This window comes from Capricornis sumatraensis, chromosome 8 (assembly GCF_032405125.1).
Source record: "Capricornis sumatraensis isolate serow.1 chromosome 8, serow.2, whole genome shotgun sequence".
Taxonomy (NCBI): domain Eukaryota; kingdom Metazoa; phylum Chordata; class Mammalia; order Artiodactyla; family Bovidae; genus Capricornis; species Capricornis sumatraensis.
Window position 1 is genome coordinate 6378131 of NC_091076.1, and position 16688 is coordinate 6394818.

The following is a 16688-nucleotide window of genomic DNA, read 5'->3' on the forward strand; positions in this document are numbered from 1 at the left end:
ATAGACAAGAAAATCCTACAAATCAGCAACAAAAAAGAGACTGTAACCTGACAAGTAACATGGGGAAAAGATATAAACAGGAAAGTTCGGTTCAGTTCAGTTCAGTTCAGTTGCTCAGTCGTGTCCAACTCTCTGCGACCCCATGAATCACAGCACGCCAGGCCTCCCTGTCCATCACCAACTCCCGGAGTTCACTCAGATTCATGTCCATTGAGTCAGTGATGCCATCCAGCCATCTCATCCTCTGTCGTCCCCTTCTCCTCCTGCCCCCAATCCCTCCCAGCATCAGAGTCTTTTCCAATGAGTCAACTCTTCACATGAGGTGGCCAAAGTTTTGGAGTTTCAGCTTTAGCATCATTCCTCCCACAGAAATCCCAGAGCTAATCTGCTTCAGAATGGACTGGTTGGATCTCCTTGCAGCCCAAGGGACTCTCAAGAGTCTTCTCCAACACCACAGTTCAAAAGCATCAATTCTTTGGCGCTCAGCTTTCTTCACAGTCCAGCTCTCACATCCATACATGACCACTGGAAAAACCATAGCTTTGACTAGACAGGCCTTCGTTGGCAAAGTAATGTCTCTGCTTTTGAATATGCTATCTAGGTTGGTCATAGCTTTCCTTCCAAGGAGTAAGTGTCTTTTAATTTCATGGCTGCAATCTCCATCTGCAGTGATTTAAAGTTATAGAAGAGTAAACTTCCCAAACTTAAGAGAAACAAGAGATGTTTAGGATCATTAGTAATGAGAGAAATGCAAATTAAAGCAACAATGATATACCATTTTATACCTGGCAAAAATTAGAAAACTGGATAATGTCAAACACTGGCAGAGACACTGAGATGCGGGATCCCTCGGGTGGGAGGTAGACTGGTTTCCAGAGGACAACCTGACACTACTTGGTCAAGTTAGTTCTGAGACAGTCCTGGGATCTGGGACCTTTTGCTGCAGTGCTACAGTGCTTGTGCCTAGACACAACTTTCCTCAGATGACACTAAAAATAACTGCATGCATGCACAATTTGGGCAAATTCTGGACCAAAGATACAAAGAGACCAAAAAACACAACTGCCACTTTTGAGGTGCCTGAAGCAAAAAGCAAAAGCAGGCTACTGCGCATGCTCCCTGCACTCACCACCACCTAAGGAAGGGGCAAAACACCTAAGCCACCCTCCAACCCACCCCCTGGACACACCCCTACCCTCACCCCGCATAAAGAGCAAGGTTGCGCCTCCTTGGGGAGCAAGCCAGCAAGGGGACCTGTTTGTTCTCACTTCCCCGCTGCTGCAACAGGGGCCCCAGTAGAGTCTTGCCTGAATTTCTTGTCTGGCCTCTGATCAATTTCTATTGACTGGAGAAAGCCAAGAACCCTGGTTGGTAACAATTTAATGTATACCCTATGACTCAGCAACCCAGAAATTCCATCCCAGTCCTAACTCCCCTCAAATTTTCACACCAATCTATTAGGGTACACATAATTAACATAAGGATGTCAACTGCAAGCTTATTTATAATAAGAATAAGGAGTTAGAGGCGACCTGAGTGTCCTATGCTGGGAGATAGATAAAATATGGTGGCTGCACACTGTGGAGTATTGCTCAGCAGTTAGATACCACACAATAACTTAGGGCTTCCCTGGTGGCTCAGTGGTAAGGAGACGTGGGTTTGATCCCTCGGTTGGGAAGATCCCCTTGGAGAAGGAAGTGGTAACCTGCTGCAGTATTCTTGCCTGGAAAATCCCATGTACAGAGGAGCTTGGTGGGCTACAGTCCACGGGGTTGCAAGAGTCAGACACAGGACTTACTGACTAAACAACAAGAACTACATAGTGCTTAGTGAAAAAAGTAAGAAACAATGAGCTATACAACACAATTTACATAAATATCTGCATAAATTAATTTACCCAAATAACATTTACCCAAATGAACAAGGGTGGACTTTGTTTAGATCCATATTAGGAGAAACCAGATGTAAAAACAGATACTTGGGACAATCCAGAAGAAATTTAAATACCAATATCACATGATAGTAGCATCGCATAGAGCTGATTTTTTAGAGGCAGTTAGTGAGAAACTTATAGGTGAAACAACATTATGACTGGAATCTGCCTTAAAAAAAAACTCTAGCCCCAATGCACACACACAAAGCAAAGGGGCTGTATGAAATAAGATGAGCAAATGTTGATAACTGTCAAAGCTGAGTAAGGGGCCCAGAAGATTTCATAATATTCTTTATTTGTGCCTTTTTGAAAATGTCCACAATGAAACATTTTTTGTAATGGAAAAAGCAAATGTGCATTAAAAAAACATGTCTTACAGAAGACAAACTTATAGTTACCAAAGAGGAAGATAGGAGAGGAAAAACTAGGAGTTCGGGAATAGCAGATGCAAACTACTATATATAAACTAGACAAACAACAAGGTTCTAAGGCATAGCACAGGTGATTATGTTCAATATCCTGTAGGGACTTTCCTGATGGTGCAGTGATTGAGATTCTGAGCTTCCATTGAGGGGGCCTGGGTTCCATTCCTGGTCAGGGAACAAGATCCTACATACTGCAACTAAACATTTCCATGCCCCAACTAAAAAGATCCTTCATGCCACAACTAAGACAAATAAATAAAGAGCTTGTAATAACCTATGATGGGAAAGAATATGAAAATGAGTATATGTATATGTACAACTGAATCACTTTGCTGTACACCAGAAACACGACATGGTAAATATACTTCAATTTTAAAAAATATATATCTTGCAAGAACACAAAATAATACATTCTAAATTCATTTAACGGTTGCCTACGAGGGCTTCCCTTGTGGCTCAGCTGTAAAGAATCTGCCTGCAATGCAGGAGACCTGGCTTCGATCCCTGGGTTGGGATGATCCCCTGGAGAAGGGAACGGCTACCCATTTCAGTATTCTACCCTGGAGAATTCCATGGACTGTACAGTCCGTGGGGTTGCAAAGAGTCGGACACGACTGAGCAACTTTCATTTTCAAAAAGTGAGGGAAAGGGAAGGGGAGGTAAAAGGGAATAGATAAGAATAGGGAAATAGATGGGGGAGAAGATGGAATGGTATGGTCACAGCTATGAGGAGAAACAGTATAAAAACACAGGAGGAAAGGATGGTGGACGAACGAAAAATTTTAGAGGGGTGCAAACTGTTAAAAGGATATTAGTTTTGGTAACCTCAGAAAACTTGCGCAATTGGAGAGGAAGATAGAACCCAAAACACAGGCATAAAGGTGGGCAACAGCAGGTTCACACTGTTTGCAAAAATCCATCCTGAAACACTGGGAAGAAATCCAAGTTAGAAAAATTAATAGCAAAGATGAGTAAAAACTATTTCAGAAATGGGCAAAGGGGTCCCTCGCTGGTGTTTTAAAAGTCTGACTATAGAGAGAAACTGGGAAATGACCAAGAGAAGAAGGGAATGGGAGGGTTAAATAGAATTAGGTGGGAGATAAGCATGAGTGTTATCAGAATTGGAAGGACAGTGCCTCTTCTGAAATTGGTGGAAAACAAAGAATTCAGTAAAAGAAATGTAACCAAGTAGCTGGAGAGGAAGAGGACGGCATGCAGAGTTTGTGCCTGATAGTATCAGAAAAGATACCAAGGAGGAATGGTGATGGATCAAACATCCTGGCATGCTCTACTTGGAGATAAGCTAAGTCCATCAATCTCCATAAACGTCTATTCTTTGTCCAAAGGTGACAGTGAGTAATAAACCCCCTTAGTAACTTCCATTTTGCCAGTAGGAGGTGCCCTTGGACCACAGTTGAATTCTGAAAGCTGGAAAATGCCCCGGTCAGTTGCCCTGTCCTCCAGCGGCTTGGTCTGGAGGTGGAGACCCTGGCCTGTCCCCCAAACAAGAAACCTCTGTGGTCCTCTATACCAAGCATTCGTTGGTGTGCTCACCACGAATCGGGAACTGTTAAGGACACATAATTAGAGCTTAATTCTCTAGCTAGGGAGAGAAAACCAGCCTTCGTGTATATGTGACTAACAAAACCCAACTGATCTGAGTGTAGCCTGGATAGAATGCCTCTACGAGCTATCTCAGCTCTGCCATCTTCGGTTCTGTTTCCTCACCAATGAAGTACATGTTTTCAATTAAAATTTTTTGAATTATGTTATAAAGCTCTACCAAAAAAAAAAAAAAAAGGCCAGGTTTGCTTGAAATGTGGCCCACCTGTATTCCTAAAATGTTTCCCCAAGCTACCGTAGAGGCTGGCCGATTGCTAAGAAAACCCGCTTTTCGGGGACTCAGTGGGATAACCCTTTGTCATCAGCAGCGGCCGTCCTTCCCCACCTCCGCCCCCCGACACTGCCCAATAGCACGATCCATTGTGAATGGATCCATTATGATCCACTGTGACTCCCGGGCTTCCCATTTCACCAAGGCAGTGGTCGCGCCCAGAGCCTTCTGACGCGTGAGCGCCGACCCCCACCCACACCACCGTCCAAGGTGTTGATTGGCTAGCAGGGCCAGGGGGCGGGCTGACCTCCGCTCCGCCGCGCCGACAACAGCGGGCCCCGCCCCCTATCGGGGCGACTGGGAGCCGAGCCCGGGGCAGCCATTTGTACGCGGCCGCGGGATTGGTCGCCTGGCTCCCGCGAGGGTGAGGAGGGGGTGGGCAGCGCGCACTCGCGCGTGCGTCAGGTGGCGCGCGAGAAAGGCCCGGTCGCGCCGAGGTTTGAGCGGCCGTCGCCATTTTGTAGGGTTCTCTCTGACGCGGGAGCCGCCGCCAGCGCTGCTGCCACCCGGAGGTGCGCAAGGTATCCGTGGGCGTGTGGGGAGCCCGAGAGCCGGGCCGGCCGGGCCTCTGGCGGACGGGGATGGCCCAGGGTTTGGGTTTCTTCTCTTGGGGCGGGAGGTCCGGGGAAGACAACGGGAGGAGGCGGGGCCGGGTCTCCGGAGGGGGCGGGGCAGGGGTCGAGTCGAGTCTTTGTTGGGGAAAAGGCACTGGAGTTGGGTCGCCAGGGCGGGGGTGGGGGTCCCAATTGGGGCAAAGGGGGCCTTTTTATTCGTAAAAGTATTTTGAACGGTGATGCTTCACGGAAGAGAGGTACACAGATTTCCCTCCAAAACCTTGTTACCAGGGACAGTTAGATATATGCCTCTTACCCCCCGTTTGGATTCTTCTCTTACCTGCCCCCGAACAGGAGTATTTCAAGCTAAGCCTGTTACTTAAAGGGCGCCTTATTTCACGAGGGACTATGCAGTGCATGCTGACAACCGATCCGTTCGCGTGTTACACACAGCTTACACTACTCCTTAAGAGCTAACCTTTCTCCCGCTACTGAAAAAAGAAGGAGCGTCTGTGAGAGCATCTTGAAGGTGCCAAGAACTTGGGAGGATTAATCCGAAATGCAGTGCATTGAAACTTTCGCCTCTAACTTCTGAAAATGTCCTTTCTTCTCTTTCAGGCTCTTGGCAGAATGGTGAAGCTGTTCATCGGAAACCTGCCCCGGGAGGCCACAGAGCAGGAGATCCGCTCGCTCTTCGAGCAGTATGGGAAGGTGCTGGAATGTGACATCATTAAGAACTACGGCTTTGTGCACATAGAGGACAAGACGGCGGCCGAGGATGCCATCCGCAACCTGCACCACTACAAGCTGCACGGGGTGAACATCAACGTGGAAGCCAGCAAGAATAAGAGCAAAGCTTCAACCAAGTTGCATGTAGGCAACATCAGTCCTACCTGTACCAACCAAGAGCTCCGGGCCAAGTTTGAGGAGTACGGTCCAGTCATCGAATGTGACATCGTGAAAGATTATGCCTTTGTACACATGGAGCGGGCTGAGGATGCAGTGGAGGCCATCAGGGGCCTTGACAACACAGAGTTTCAAGGTGAACTGCTCTGGGGCTTGGGTGGCAAAACCGAGTGGGGTCTAGATGTAGACAAGAACAGAGGACCATGGGGCTGGCAGGGTGGTGTCTTCCGTTCCACTTTAGCTGGAGAGAATAGAACGATTGTATGTTTACCATGCTTAAACACAACTCTTGGAGAAGCACACACTTCTCCTTTTCAGATTTGCCAAGATGTTTCTCAACAGCTTTGTAGAATCACAAACGGTAGGTCACTTTTTCCTGCAAGCGTCATTCATTTGGGTGCTGTAGGAAGTTTAATCTGCAAATGGGAGAAGAGGATAAAGGTCTGTGGCTTACTTGCTTCTTTTGTTATGATGAGGAAGCTTTATATATTTGAGAGTTTAAATGCATAGGGTTTATACTCCTTACTGCCCTGGGCAATGGGCTGTGGTGGGAAAGAACAAAGACATATTTAAGAATCTCTGTATTGTAAATCTGGGTGGTGAATCTGATTTTGGGGGGTTATCTTTTGAGTATGTGATGAACTATATAAGCAGAGCGAAAAACTGCTATGTATTCTGCTCCACGTACTATTATTTAATCTTAAAGGGAAAAAAGGACATTTCCAAAAATGTTAGGTTGAATGGGAATTATGGTTCTGCTTCTGAGGAGATTCCGATTAGGGTGTCATATTGAATTATTTTTATCATTAATAAAAGTACATACGTTGTCATTAGTACTACAGGAGGTTGAAGACCCTCTGGAACTGTGCTGATATGGTAGCCACTAGCCCCATGTGGCTATCAAATTGAAATTAAATAAATTTTAAAGTTCACTTTCTCAGTTGTGCTGCACACATTTCAAGTACTCAGAAGTCATACAGGCTAGTAGTGACTGTATCAGTGCAGATACAGAACATTTACATCATCACAGGAAGTTCTGTTGTACAGCGCTGTTCTACAAGCTTTTTGTTGATAGTGTCGTCTTAGACCACATGTTTACATCCACTTTTCAGGTTTATAAATTAAGATCATTTTTTTCTCTGAGTACCATTAAAAGGGTTGTAAAGACGTACTTAAGGGTCCTCTACTAAACCTAGAAAACAGAACAGAAATGGAGAAGAGGAAAAGTTGACCAGAAAAGGGTAAGAAAGTCTGCAGATAGTAGAGATTGCAAATAATGCATCAGATATTTCCAGCTTCAGCCAGTGGTGTCCTGGCTTTTAGCTGCTCATTAAAGCACGGGGCAAAAACTGTAGAGACTTGCTACCATTTATTTGTCATATGAGCTTGGACAAGTGTTTTAACCTCTTTGTGCTTCATTTTCCCCACTTGTAAAGTAGAGTTATAATGGTCCCTGCCGTACCTCCCTCACAGGATGGTAGTGAGGCTAGAATGAGGTGATAGATGTGAAAGTGCTTTGGCAGTAAAAGCACTGTGTGATAAAAGGTGAGTGGTGTTTGCAACAACAGATGTTTCTGTGATGGTTAGAAACTTCTTTAAAATGTAATACCTTTCCTCATTTATATTTGGTTTTCTTTTATTATTTTGGAAAGCTGTTGCGCTTCAGATACCTTTAAACATACCCTGAATTATTTTCATTGGATGAAGGAGGGCATCATGAATGGACAGTATTGGAGGAAATGGGAGTTCTCTCTTGATAGGTAACAAGCAAAATGTGAAAGAATGCAGTTAAAGTCTGGTACAAACTGCAGTGATGTTCTAGTATAATACTGCTTGTCTTTACCTTTTTAATATGCAATAGAGTAAAAGAATAGGATCAGAAATAGGTATATGGACGTCAGTTAATTGAGAGGGGGGTTGGCTTGAAAGAAATGTGTTTTAATACAGTGGGTTTCATTCAGGATGTAATAACACAATGATCCGTGAGATTTTTTGAAATGTCATTACTGGGGGGAAAAAAGGATCCTTTATTTGGTTTTCATGTTCTTAGCCGGGGCCCTCTGGAGAAAGCACTCAACTTTTCATTATGTTTTACGTACAGACATTTTTATAACCAGCTTTGTTTTTTTTCCAGATGACAAGAGAAAGTTTAGCATTGGATAAAAAGTTGCAGTCTTACAGAAAATACAATCTAGATACCAATTTGTCACATTTTTTTCATAAAGCCTATTTACTCATCCCCTAATAAAGGGGACCTCAAAGTGCCACTTTGGTCATCTTTTGAACCTTTATATGTTAATGCCTGCTACTGAGGCTTCCTGACTGTATGACTTAAAACGAAAGCAGCAAAATCTGAGTTTACCTTTGTCTCTGGGGATCTGTTTCCTCCCCATAAACAGCAGTGAACTGAACCGCTACTGACTTAGCAAGCAGTTTGCAGTGAAAGACCCTGAAGAAGCTATTCCCAAGTAATAACTCAGGCAGCTGAGCTGGGAATGTTATATGAGTTTATGTGTTTTGTTTTTCACCAGTATGTAAACAAACATTAAATTGGAGTACAGTTGTATATCAAGCTATATCCCTAATTTCTGGGTTCTGTTATTTGGTAGGAGCTCAGCATTGAGGATCTCAGGTTGCCCACCTCTTTCTTTCAAAAGAAAACACTGTGGGCGGTGGAGGCTGGTTTTCTGGGAAATGTTGGCAACATACCTCAGTAATTTTCTTGGAGATTGCAGAAAATTTTAAAGCTTTTGGCCTCTCCAAGTGTAGTAGAGTAGTAGAATTTAATCTTCTTTCAGTTTTCTTTGCATTGGTTCCTTAAGGTAGTAGAGAAGCACAGTATATTTCAGTTATCATAAGAATTTTAAGAAATTTACATTAAACGCCTGGTTACAACCTTTGGAAAGATTATGTGAAAAAAATCTATCCCTTCTGTTGTAGATCTTTTAGTTCTAGATTTTAAAAGTTGTTTACCTGAATCCTTTTTACAGCTACTACAGATGTTTATAAACTTCTGAGTTCCACTCTAAAAGCAGTGGTGGAGATTGTATGTAGTAATAGAAACATCAAGGGGAAAAAAAAAATAACTGGATTTTGCTTCTCAAAAAAAAATGGACCCATAATCTGTAAAGGATTTAGTTACATATTTTCCTTGAAAATGTACTTCTAGGTCTCTGGATTGGCTGCTTTTTAGATTGGCTTGGTTACACTGACTTCAGAATTGAAACAGTTTGTTTCTATCACACACGTTTAATGTCACCATGCATGTTTGAAAGCCAAGTAGCTTGTAATCCCTCCAGTCCAAATTATAGGGAATTCTACATTTGGGATATAAATTGGGGCAAAAATCCGTGTGTTTCTGTTCTAAGCACTGTAATAACTTCTAAGAATGGGAGTCTCTGTATCTGTGAAAATAATGGGATGGCTACACGCTGCTTTCATATTAAATTGCTGTTTGGTATCTTGTTGACTGTATCAGTGTTTATGGTGGATGCTGCCTCTCTACTAGCAGCTGGAAGTAAAAACCTGAGCACCTTTGTTTCTGCTAAAGAAAGGGTTTTAAGTTTGAGGCAGCAGCTACTAGAAACTGGGGTGGTAGGAATGTTGGACATTGGGCAGAACTGAGTTTGACTAAAGTGATATTACTGCACTAACCCGCTCCCCTCTCAGGGTCAGTGCATGGCGCTGTTCTGGCTGCCGTCCTGAATCGGGCTGTTTCCAACAGGATGGTGGAGCACGAGGCCTCCTACCGCATAGCTGCATCCAGAACAAGGTCTGTTACAGAGAGAGCAACCTGCTGATCGCGGAGGGGGGATTTGTCCTGAGCAGCCCTTTAGAGTGTGCTGGCTGCTTTTGGCTACGATCTGTAAAGCATTGACTTGATCTCCAAAGTCTTAGGCAGTTTGGTACCAAATGCTGCCAAGAATATGCCTTTTCTCAAACTGCTTTTAAAGACCTTGGATGCTTTCATTAGCAAGGGTCCGTGGGCTTGGTTGTACACAAGCCCGGGGCAAAGATTGTTTCTTCTCTTCTCTTAGCTGTTCCTCGTGCTGGTCATTTCCTGCAAGTATGGATGTGGCTTGTTTGTACGGGTGCCCTGAAGCCTTTAGGCCAGTGCTGCATTTTTCTGACAAGTAGACAATTCCCTGTAAAGAATTGTTTACAGGTTTATGTAGTTTACTGCATAACAGGATGAAATGCCAATCATTCCATTATATGAAAACACACTGTCCCTAAGAAACCAGTACCGCTTCAAGAATCATTTCTTGCTGTTGAGAGACCTGGGTCAGGTGGTTTTCTTTCCGCAGCAGGTGTGGATTCACCTTTGCTTAAAAAGCAGTGTGGGGGTGGGATTGAAGTCTGAAAGGTCTTATAACTAACTCTGAAGAGGTCCTGGAGTTGAAGCAGATGATGCACCAGGTATGATTTGTGTACCCAACATAGCCTTCTGGTGACACTTGCAAAAATGGCTGGAAGAAACAAGATGGTCAGCATATGCTGTGGTTTTTTAAGCTACAGTACCTGCTTAGGCCTTATGTGGCCCTGAGTAAATCAGTGAGAGGTTGGTAAGATGCTTTACTCTGCAGAGCATAACTGAGGTGGTGTTGGATATTTGATTTGGAAAAATTGTCAGGTTTTGATATTAGTATTGAAAAGTGGAAACTCTCAATTTCTGTGTTGGGGAGAAGAAAGTCTTGGAGACGGAAGTAGGAGGGAATCCCAGTCTGCTGGTGTAAGTAGAAAGTATTGACTGGTTTCTGAGGACTCAGATTTTCTAAGTCTCATCTGTTAAAACTTCAGCTTCTATTTTGGAGGGGATTGTTGAAATAGGGTTGTAGGAGTGTGTGTTTGTATGTTTGTGTGTCTTGCCAACTAGTTGAGTTTGGGGAAGACAAGGAAGGTTAATGAGTTATAATAAATCTTCTTACATCTATTTCCTAAAGGCAAACGAATGCACGTGCAATTGTCCACCAGCCGGCTTCGCACTGCCCCTGGGATGGGAGACCAGAGTGGCTGCTATCGGTGTGGGAAAGAGGGGCACTGGTCCAAAGAGTGTCCAGTAGATCGTTCGGGCCGCGTGGCGGACTTTACCGAGCAGTATAATGAACAGTATGGAGCGGTGCGCACACCTTATACCATGGGCTACGGGGAATCCATGTATTACAACGACGCATATGGAGCACTTGACTACTATAAGCGTTACCGAGTCCGCTCTTATGAGGCAGTGGCAGCAGCAGCAGCAGCTTCCGCCTACAACTATGCAGAGCAGACCATGTCTCATCTGCCTCAAGTCCAGAACACAGCTGTGACCAGTCACCTCAACTCCACTTCCGTTGATCCCTACGACAGACACCTGTTGCCAAACTCAGGCGCTGCTGCCACCTCAGCTGCTATGGCTGCTGCCGCTGCCACCACTTCCTCCTATTACGGAAGGGACAGGAGCCCCCTGCGTCGTGGTGCAGCTGTACTCCCCACAGTTGGAGAGGGCTACGGTTATGGGCCAGAGAGTGAGCTGTCTCAGGCTTCAGCAGCTGCACGGAATTCTCTGTATGACATGGCCCGGTATGAACGGGAGCAGTATGTGGACCGAGCACGGTACTCAGCCTTTTAAAAACTGGAGGTGAGAGTGGGGTGGGTGTGGTAAAGAGATTCCATTTAGTTCCCCAGAAGGGAGACCTTGCCACAGAGAGGAGGCTAAAGCCACCTGTTTGCTGTCAGGACAGTATCCAAAAGGTAGTCACTGCATTTTAGTCTTAAATATTTCTCTAGGCCAGAGCTTCATTTGGCCTGTTGAGGTCTTCGTTTACAACTCCAACCAACTTGTCCATCCCAGGAAAACAACAACTCAGTTTATTAGGATATTGTTCTTTAATCAAATGTAAGCAGATCTGTTACAAGAAACATAGTTGAAGAGAACTAACACTTGAGTACTCTCTCTACATACATCGTTTAATGTATTACATCGTTTAATGATACAGCGAGGTTTTAAGATGCTTTCTCTTTCACGGAGAAAGGAGTCTAAGGCCCAGAGAGGTTAAGTGCTTTGTCTGATGTCATCTGGTGATTGAGAGGTAAAGCCAGAATTCATAGTCAGGCCTACCTGAGTCCAAAACCACTTTTCTCTTTCCACCACAAAAGTCACTGTGATATACATTAAAGAGTACAGGTTCAGAAGTTAATAATTAATGTCACCAATGAGGATTAAAACTAACTTCAGATTTCCAATTTGCTAATAAAACTGTTACTTAGCTCATGAGCCTTTATCAGAGAAAACTCTTGTAATAAATAAGCCAAATAAAATCCTCTGAGTTTTAGGCATTTAGTTCCAAGACACTTGCTGGAAAGCAATGTTTTGATGCCACTGTCTGCTCTGGATTCGGTGGAGTCCCTTCCGTATTAGTAATCCAGAGCATCTTGTTCTCCATGGGCACTTAGCTGTATTTCTGCATGGCTTATGATGCTACGATCTAGAGCCTGACACTTCCCATTGCTTCCAGCAAATTTGGGGGCTTTTTTTGTTAGAGAACATGTAAAGAGCTAGATTAAACAGGTAATTTTCTGAAGTGTATGAAATCCCATTGATGGTAACCCTGGCAGTTTAATTGTTCCTCTCAGGTAATATAAGCAAAGATGTTGGAATGTCAAGTATAATTGGAGTATCTAGAGATTGATACCTAGTACCTTGAAATTGAGCATCAGCAGAACTGGAGGCCTAGTAGGAAAGTTAAACTGAGTTACCACCGAGTTTCTAGGGCACGTTTCCAGGGTTCTTAACATACCTCTTTGATGTATGAGTAGAAGAAAACCAAGTGACAGGAATTTTCCCTTTTGCTTAGTGAGAAATATATGAACCTGTGATGTTATATCCTGTGTGACTATGACAAGACAGGGATCTGCTGTGTAGCAGTGAGTGTTCGTGTGCACGAAGTAGATCATCTTAACAACTAGTGTGGTCTGCCATTAATCTTTTAATGCTGCTGGTCTTCCATCAAGTTAGGATATGCCTCTTAAGTAAGGTGGTGTCTTCTAGATAACTGTACATTTCTCTCAACTATGTTCCAAAGTTAAACATTAAATAGTATATATTGTGGTCTTTAAAGTATTACTAAGGTATGTTTACGTGGTTTTTGACTGCTAGCAGTGGTTGTTCAACTAACCTCTTTTTAGTGATGACTGTTAAAGAAACTTACCTTCCAGGTATGAACCTCATATGGACTGAATAACCCTGAGTTGGTTGCAGTCCCAGGAGCCTGATGTTAATGAGGCTGCCAGGATGAAATACTCCAGAACTGTTGGGGATCCAAATTCGGGTCTCACCCTAGCAGAACTGATTCAAGAACGTCACAGCTTTTGAAGTCGATTGGCACAGATCAAGACCAAGATTTGGCCCTTTGTCTGTAATAAGTAGAGGAACTTGGTGTGAGTTAACTTTTTTTTTCCCCCAGCCATTGGTGTCTGGAGTTCCCATCACCAATGGAAGAATTAGAGAATTTAGGATTTCTTCTCTTGTTTTGGTAAGGGAGATTTGGTCAATTAAAGGAACTACTGTAATTGTGACTCTAAATCTGTGACAGTATGATAATGCAGGTATGTTGGAGGATGAATGAACCACTCCTTGAAACCCTTTATGATTGTCATTTCTGAAAACGTGTTTATATGAAAGATTAAAATGAGGCATATTTAGAATAGTGTAATTGACCATATTTGAGACCTAGCATCTTCTGATTTTTTGAAACCAAAAATTAAATTACGGTTCTTGATATCTGTATGCCCTTTGTTTCAGTGACAATAGCCTTGTATCACAGAAGTAGTTTTACCTAAAAGATGGGTAAAAAAATGAGAAAGATATATTTATCACCAATATAGCAGTCTTCCAGATTGCTGCTTGTTCTGTATATAAGTAGATTCCTATTTATAGCCATAGTAGAAAGGTGATTACATGAGATGTAACTTTGATCCAGTCTGACTTGGTTTTGTTTGTTCTGTTCTTTTTCCCCCTGGAATACAGGACGGGACCAGGGCCCCTGTACTCGGAGCCAAGCTGCTCTCCAGGCATTGTGTAAGCCTCTTGTGTTGTGCTCTCTTTCAGGTAGGATAATTGCGGACTGAACCCTCGGGCTGCGGTCATATATGAGAACTTGCTCCGCGCGGTCCCCTTTGCCGGGATGTTTCCATTGCTTCATGTTTCAGTAAACAAAGGAGTTTGTGACCAACTATGTTTTCTTTCTTAATTTAATTCTTCTACGTTCACTTTTCTCTCCTCCTGGTACTAGTCTCTGTAGCCTTTCTGTTCCTCACGTTCCCAGCCTCTGAGCAGCCCTAGGTAAGGATTATGTTGGCGTCCCCTTTCTCCTGTACAGTGGAATCCCTCTTATCTTGCTTTCCTTAGGAGTTGACCCCTTCTCCCTGCCTACCTGCAACATCTCCTTTCCCTTTAAAATGACCACGTAGAGGCAAGCAACCTTTTACTCTTCTCTGTTAGCTCTGGACTCTTAACACTGAAGCTAATCTTCTGAAATTGCTAAGACCATTGGGGTTTTGGTGGTGGTTTTGTTTGTTTTGTTTTGTTTTATGTCTGACCTGTGATCGTGGTACAGCAGTAGCTGAAATTTAGCCTTGTTTTACTCCACTTCTCCCACTTTTTTTTTTAATATATATATTTTGACAAATAAACATTTCTAACACTTAAGTTTTTTTTTTTGTATTTGTATGACTTAATTTACCACGAATGTCTTCTGGTTCTTTCTCAGTTGTGCTCAAACTACAAACTTCAGTGGAAGAACAGATACCTGAAATTTACATGACAGGATTTAGTGAGATAAGTACTACAGCCTCAGCACTGAGTGGAGATAAATTAGCCAGCATCTTAAGACATTAATAAGTCTGCTACACCTAATGGTCAGGCTCCTTCTCTGTAAAAAACCAGAGCTGCTTTTTCCCGTTTATACATCAGCAAACCCAGGTTAGTAGTGATAAAAGTCAGCCCCACAGAGAGAACCCTGTGTCAGGAAAAGGTTGAGTGAGAACAAGGACCTGTCATATGGACTCAGTTTGACTTCACGGTATATGTTTATTTAAATTCACAATTTAAACTAGAATTAGACTTTGGCTGAAATGAATAAAATAGTTATGATGTGGGGATATGTCAGCATTTTGAGCAGAAAAGCAACTAGGGTATTCATAAGTGGCAGCAATAATCTTGTGCAATAAAATGCATCCTCTAGAAAAATTTTGAAAAGATTCATGGACATGATATTTTCTTATCATTGCTTAAGTTCTCATAAAACAAATTTAATTATAGACTCTACTTAAACTTTATTGTATCCTGTATTACATGGTGATATAAATTCTGTGAACCTTTAAAAATTGCATTTTCCCCACATATTTTGTACTTAAAATATATTTGTCTGACATAAGTGAAGCAAAATTTCTCCCTGATTTTTGGGGGCAGTAGACAACCTCTAGAGAGGTTCCCTGCTCCATGCACACACTCCCAAATAGAACTGATATATGCAAAGCCCACATTAGCCCCAGTATTCCCCAAGGAGGCAGAATTGTCCTAGTTGGGGTTTTTTGTTTTTTGGTTTTTTTTTTGGGGGGGGGGGCGGCAAAGACAGATTTCATTGTGATTGCTCTGTAAGGCATCATGCAGAGCAAATAAATACGTACATATCGTACATATTTTGTTGGCTTCACTAAAATCTCTGGTCCTGCTCTGTGCTAAGTTAATGTTGCATTTTAAAAAATATTTATGTGACTGTTGGGTCTTAGTTGTGGCATGTGAAATCTAGTTCCCTGAACAGGGATTGAACCCAGGCCCCCTGCATTGAGAGCATGGTGTCTTAGCCAGTGGACACTAGAGAAGTCACAACATAGCAATTTAACATATCTTGATTTCTGTATCACTGGCAGAAAAAGCCAGGAAAAAAACTGGATTCAGTTACAGTTCTACATTAGCACTGTCCAGTAAAACTTTTGGCATTGTTGAACATGTTCTATATCTGCGGTCCAATTTATAGCTACTAGATACATGTGGCTATTAAAAGTACTTGGAATGTGCCCAGTGAAGCTGAGAAACTGAAGTTTTTAATTAGCTTCATGTGGCTAGTGGTTACTGTATTGCACAGCACAGTCTAAACAGTGAAGGACGGACCCCCCCTGGTGGTCCAGTGGTTAAGCCGCCATACCTGTACTGCAGGGGACTTGGGTTTGATCCCTGGTTGGGGAACTTAAGATCCTGCATGCTGTATGTTGTGGCCAAAAAAATTAATTAAAAGGTAAAGGAGAAAAAGCCTTGAAGAATCCTTTCACTCTCCCCAAAACAGATGATACTGGAAAGGGGTTAGTTTTCAGACAACATAAGAGGACTGTTGAAACAAATAGGTTTATTTCTAAACCTCAGTTTAAAACCTCCATGTGGAGGTACATAATTCCTTTTATCCACCAAGACCAAATTCTCATTATAGACCATTTTAAAGTGCCACAAGGTCTCTCACACTAAAAGTTCCTGAATTGATTCATCAGTGATTTGAATTCCAAACCGGGATTTTGATGAATGAGATGTGATTTTTAGTTGAGAAGCAAACTCGCTATGTATGCTTGCTGTAAGCACTGTGGAGGGATGAATACAGGGTACTTTGAAAACATGTAAATAGTGGCTGACTTTAGGGGCTGGGTGGAGGGGGGTGATTGCTATTCCAAGTTGAGGAAACCACATATGTGAAGGCCCCTGATAGGAAAAGCGTGGTGACCTTAGGAAGCAAAGTGCATAACAGAAATCTGAAAGAGGTAAGTTCAGCACAGTTACGAGAGCCTTGTGGGCTATGTTAAGGGATTTCATCTTTAACTGGAAACTGGAGAAGGAAATAGCGACCCAATCCACTATTCTTGCCTGGGAAATCCAAGGACAGAGGAGCCTGGTGGGCTACAGTCCAGAGGGCCACAAAAGAGACGTAGTGACTAAAGAACAACAATGA

General features: G+C 43.0%; 1 protein-coding gene across 5 annotated transcripts; it reads left to right on the forward strand.

Annotated features, from left to right (window-relative positions):
• The first annotated feature begins 4674 nt into the window (after positions 1-4674).
• LOC138083067 (RNA-binding protein 4B) lies at positions 4675-14336 on the forward strand. Of its 5 annotated transcripts, XR_011145160.1 has the most exons (5): positions 4675-4773; positions 5425-5848; positions 10656-11332; positions 12910-13131; positions 13721-14336. XR_011145160.1 is itself a non-coding variant. In XM_068976670.1 (4 exons), the coding sequence occupies exons 2-3, from the start codon at positions 5437-5439 to the stop codon at positions 11321-11323; spliced, it is 1080 nt and encodes a 359-aa protein (XP_068832771.1). In that variant the 5' UTR covers positions 4675-4773; positions 5425-5436; the 3' UTR covers positions 11324-11332; positions 12910-14336. The 5 variants fall into 5 exon arrangements, 4 of the variants coding, with proteins under 4 accessions (XP_068832771.1, XP_068832773.1, XP_068832775.1 ...); XM_068976670.1 differs by having other exon boundaries at positions 12910-14336; XM_068976672.1 differs by lacking the exon at positions 12910-13131 and having other exon boundaries at positions 13802-14336.
• The last annotated feature ends 2352 nt before the right edge of the window (positions 14337-16688 follow it).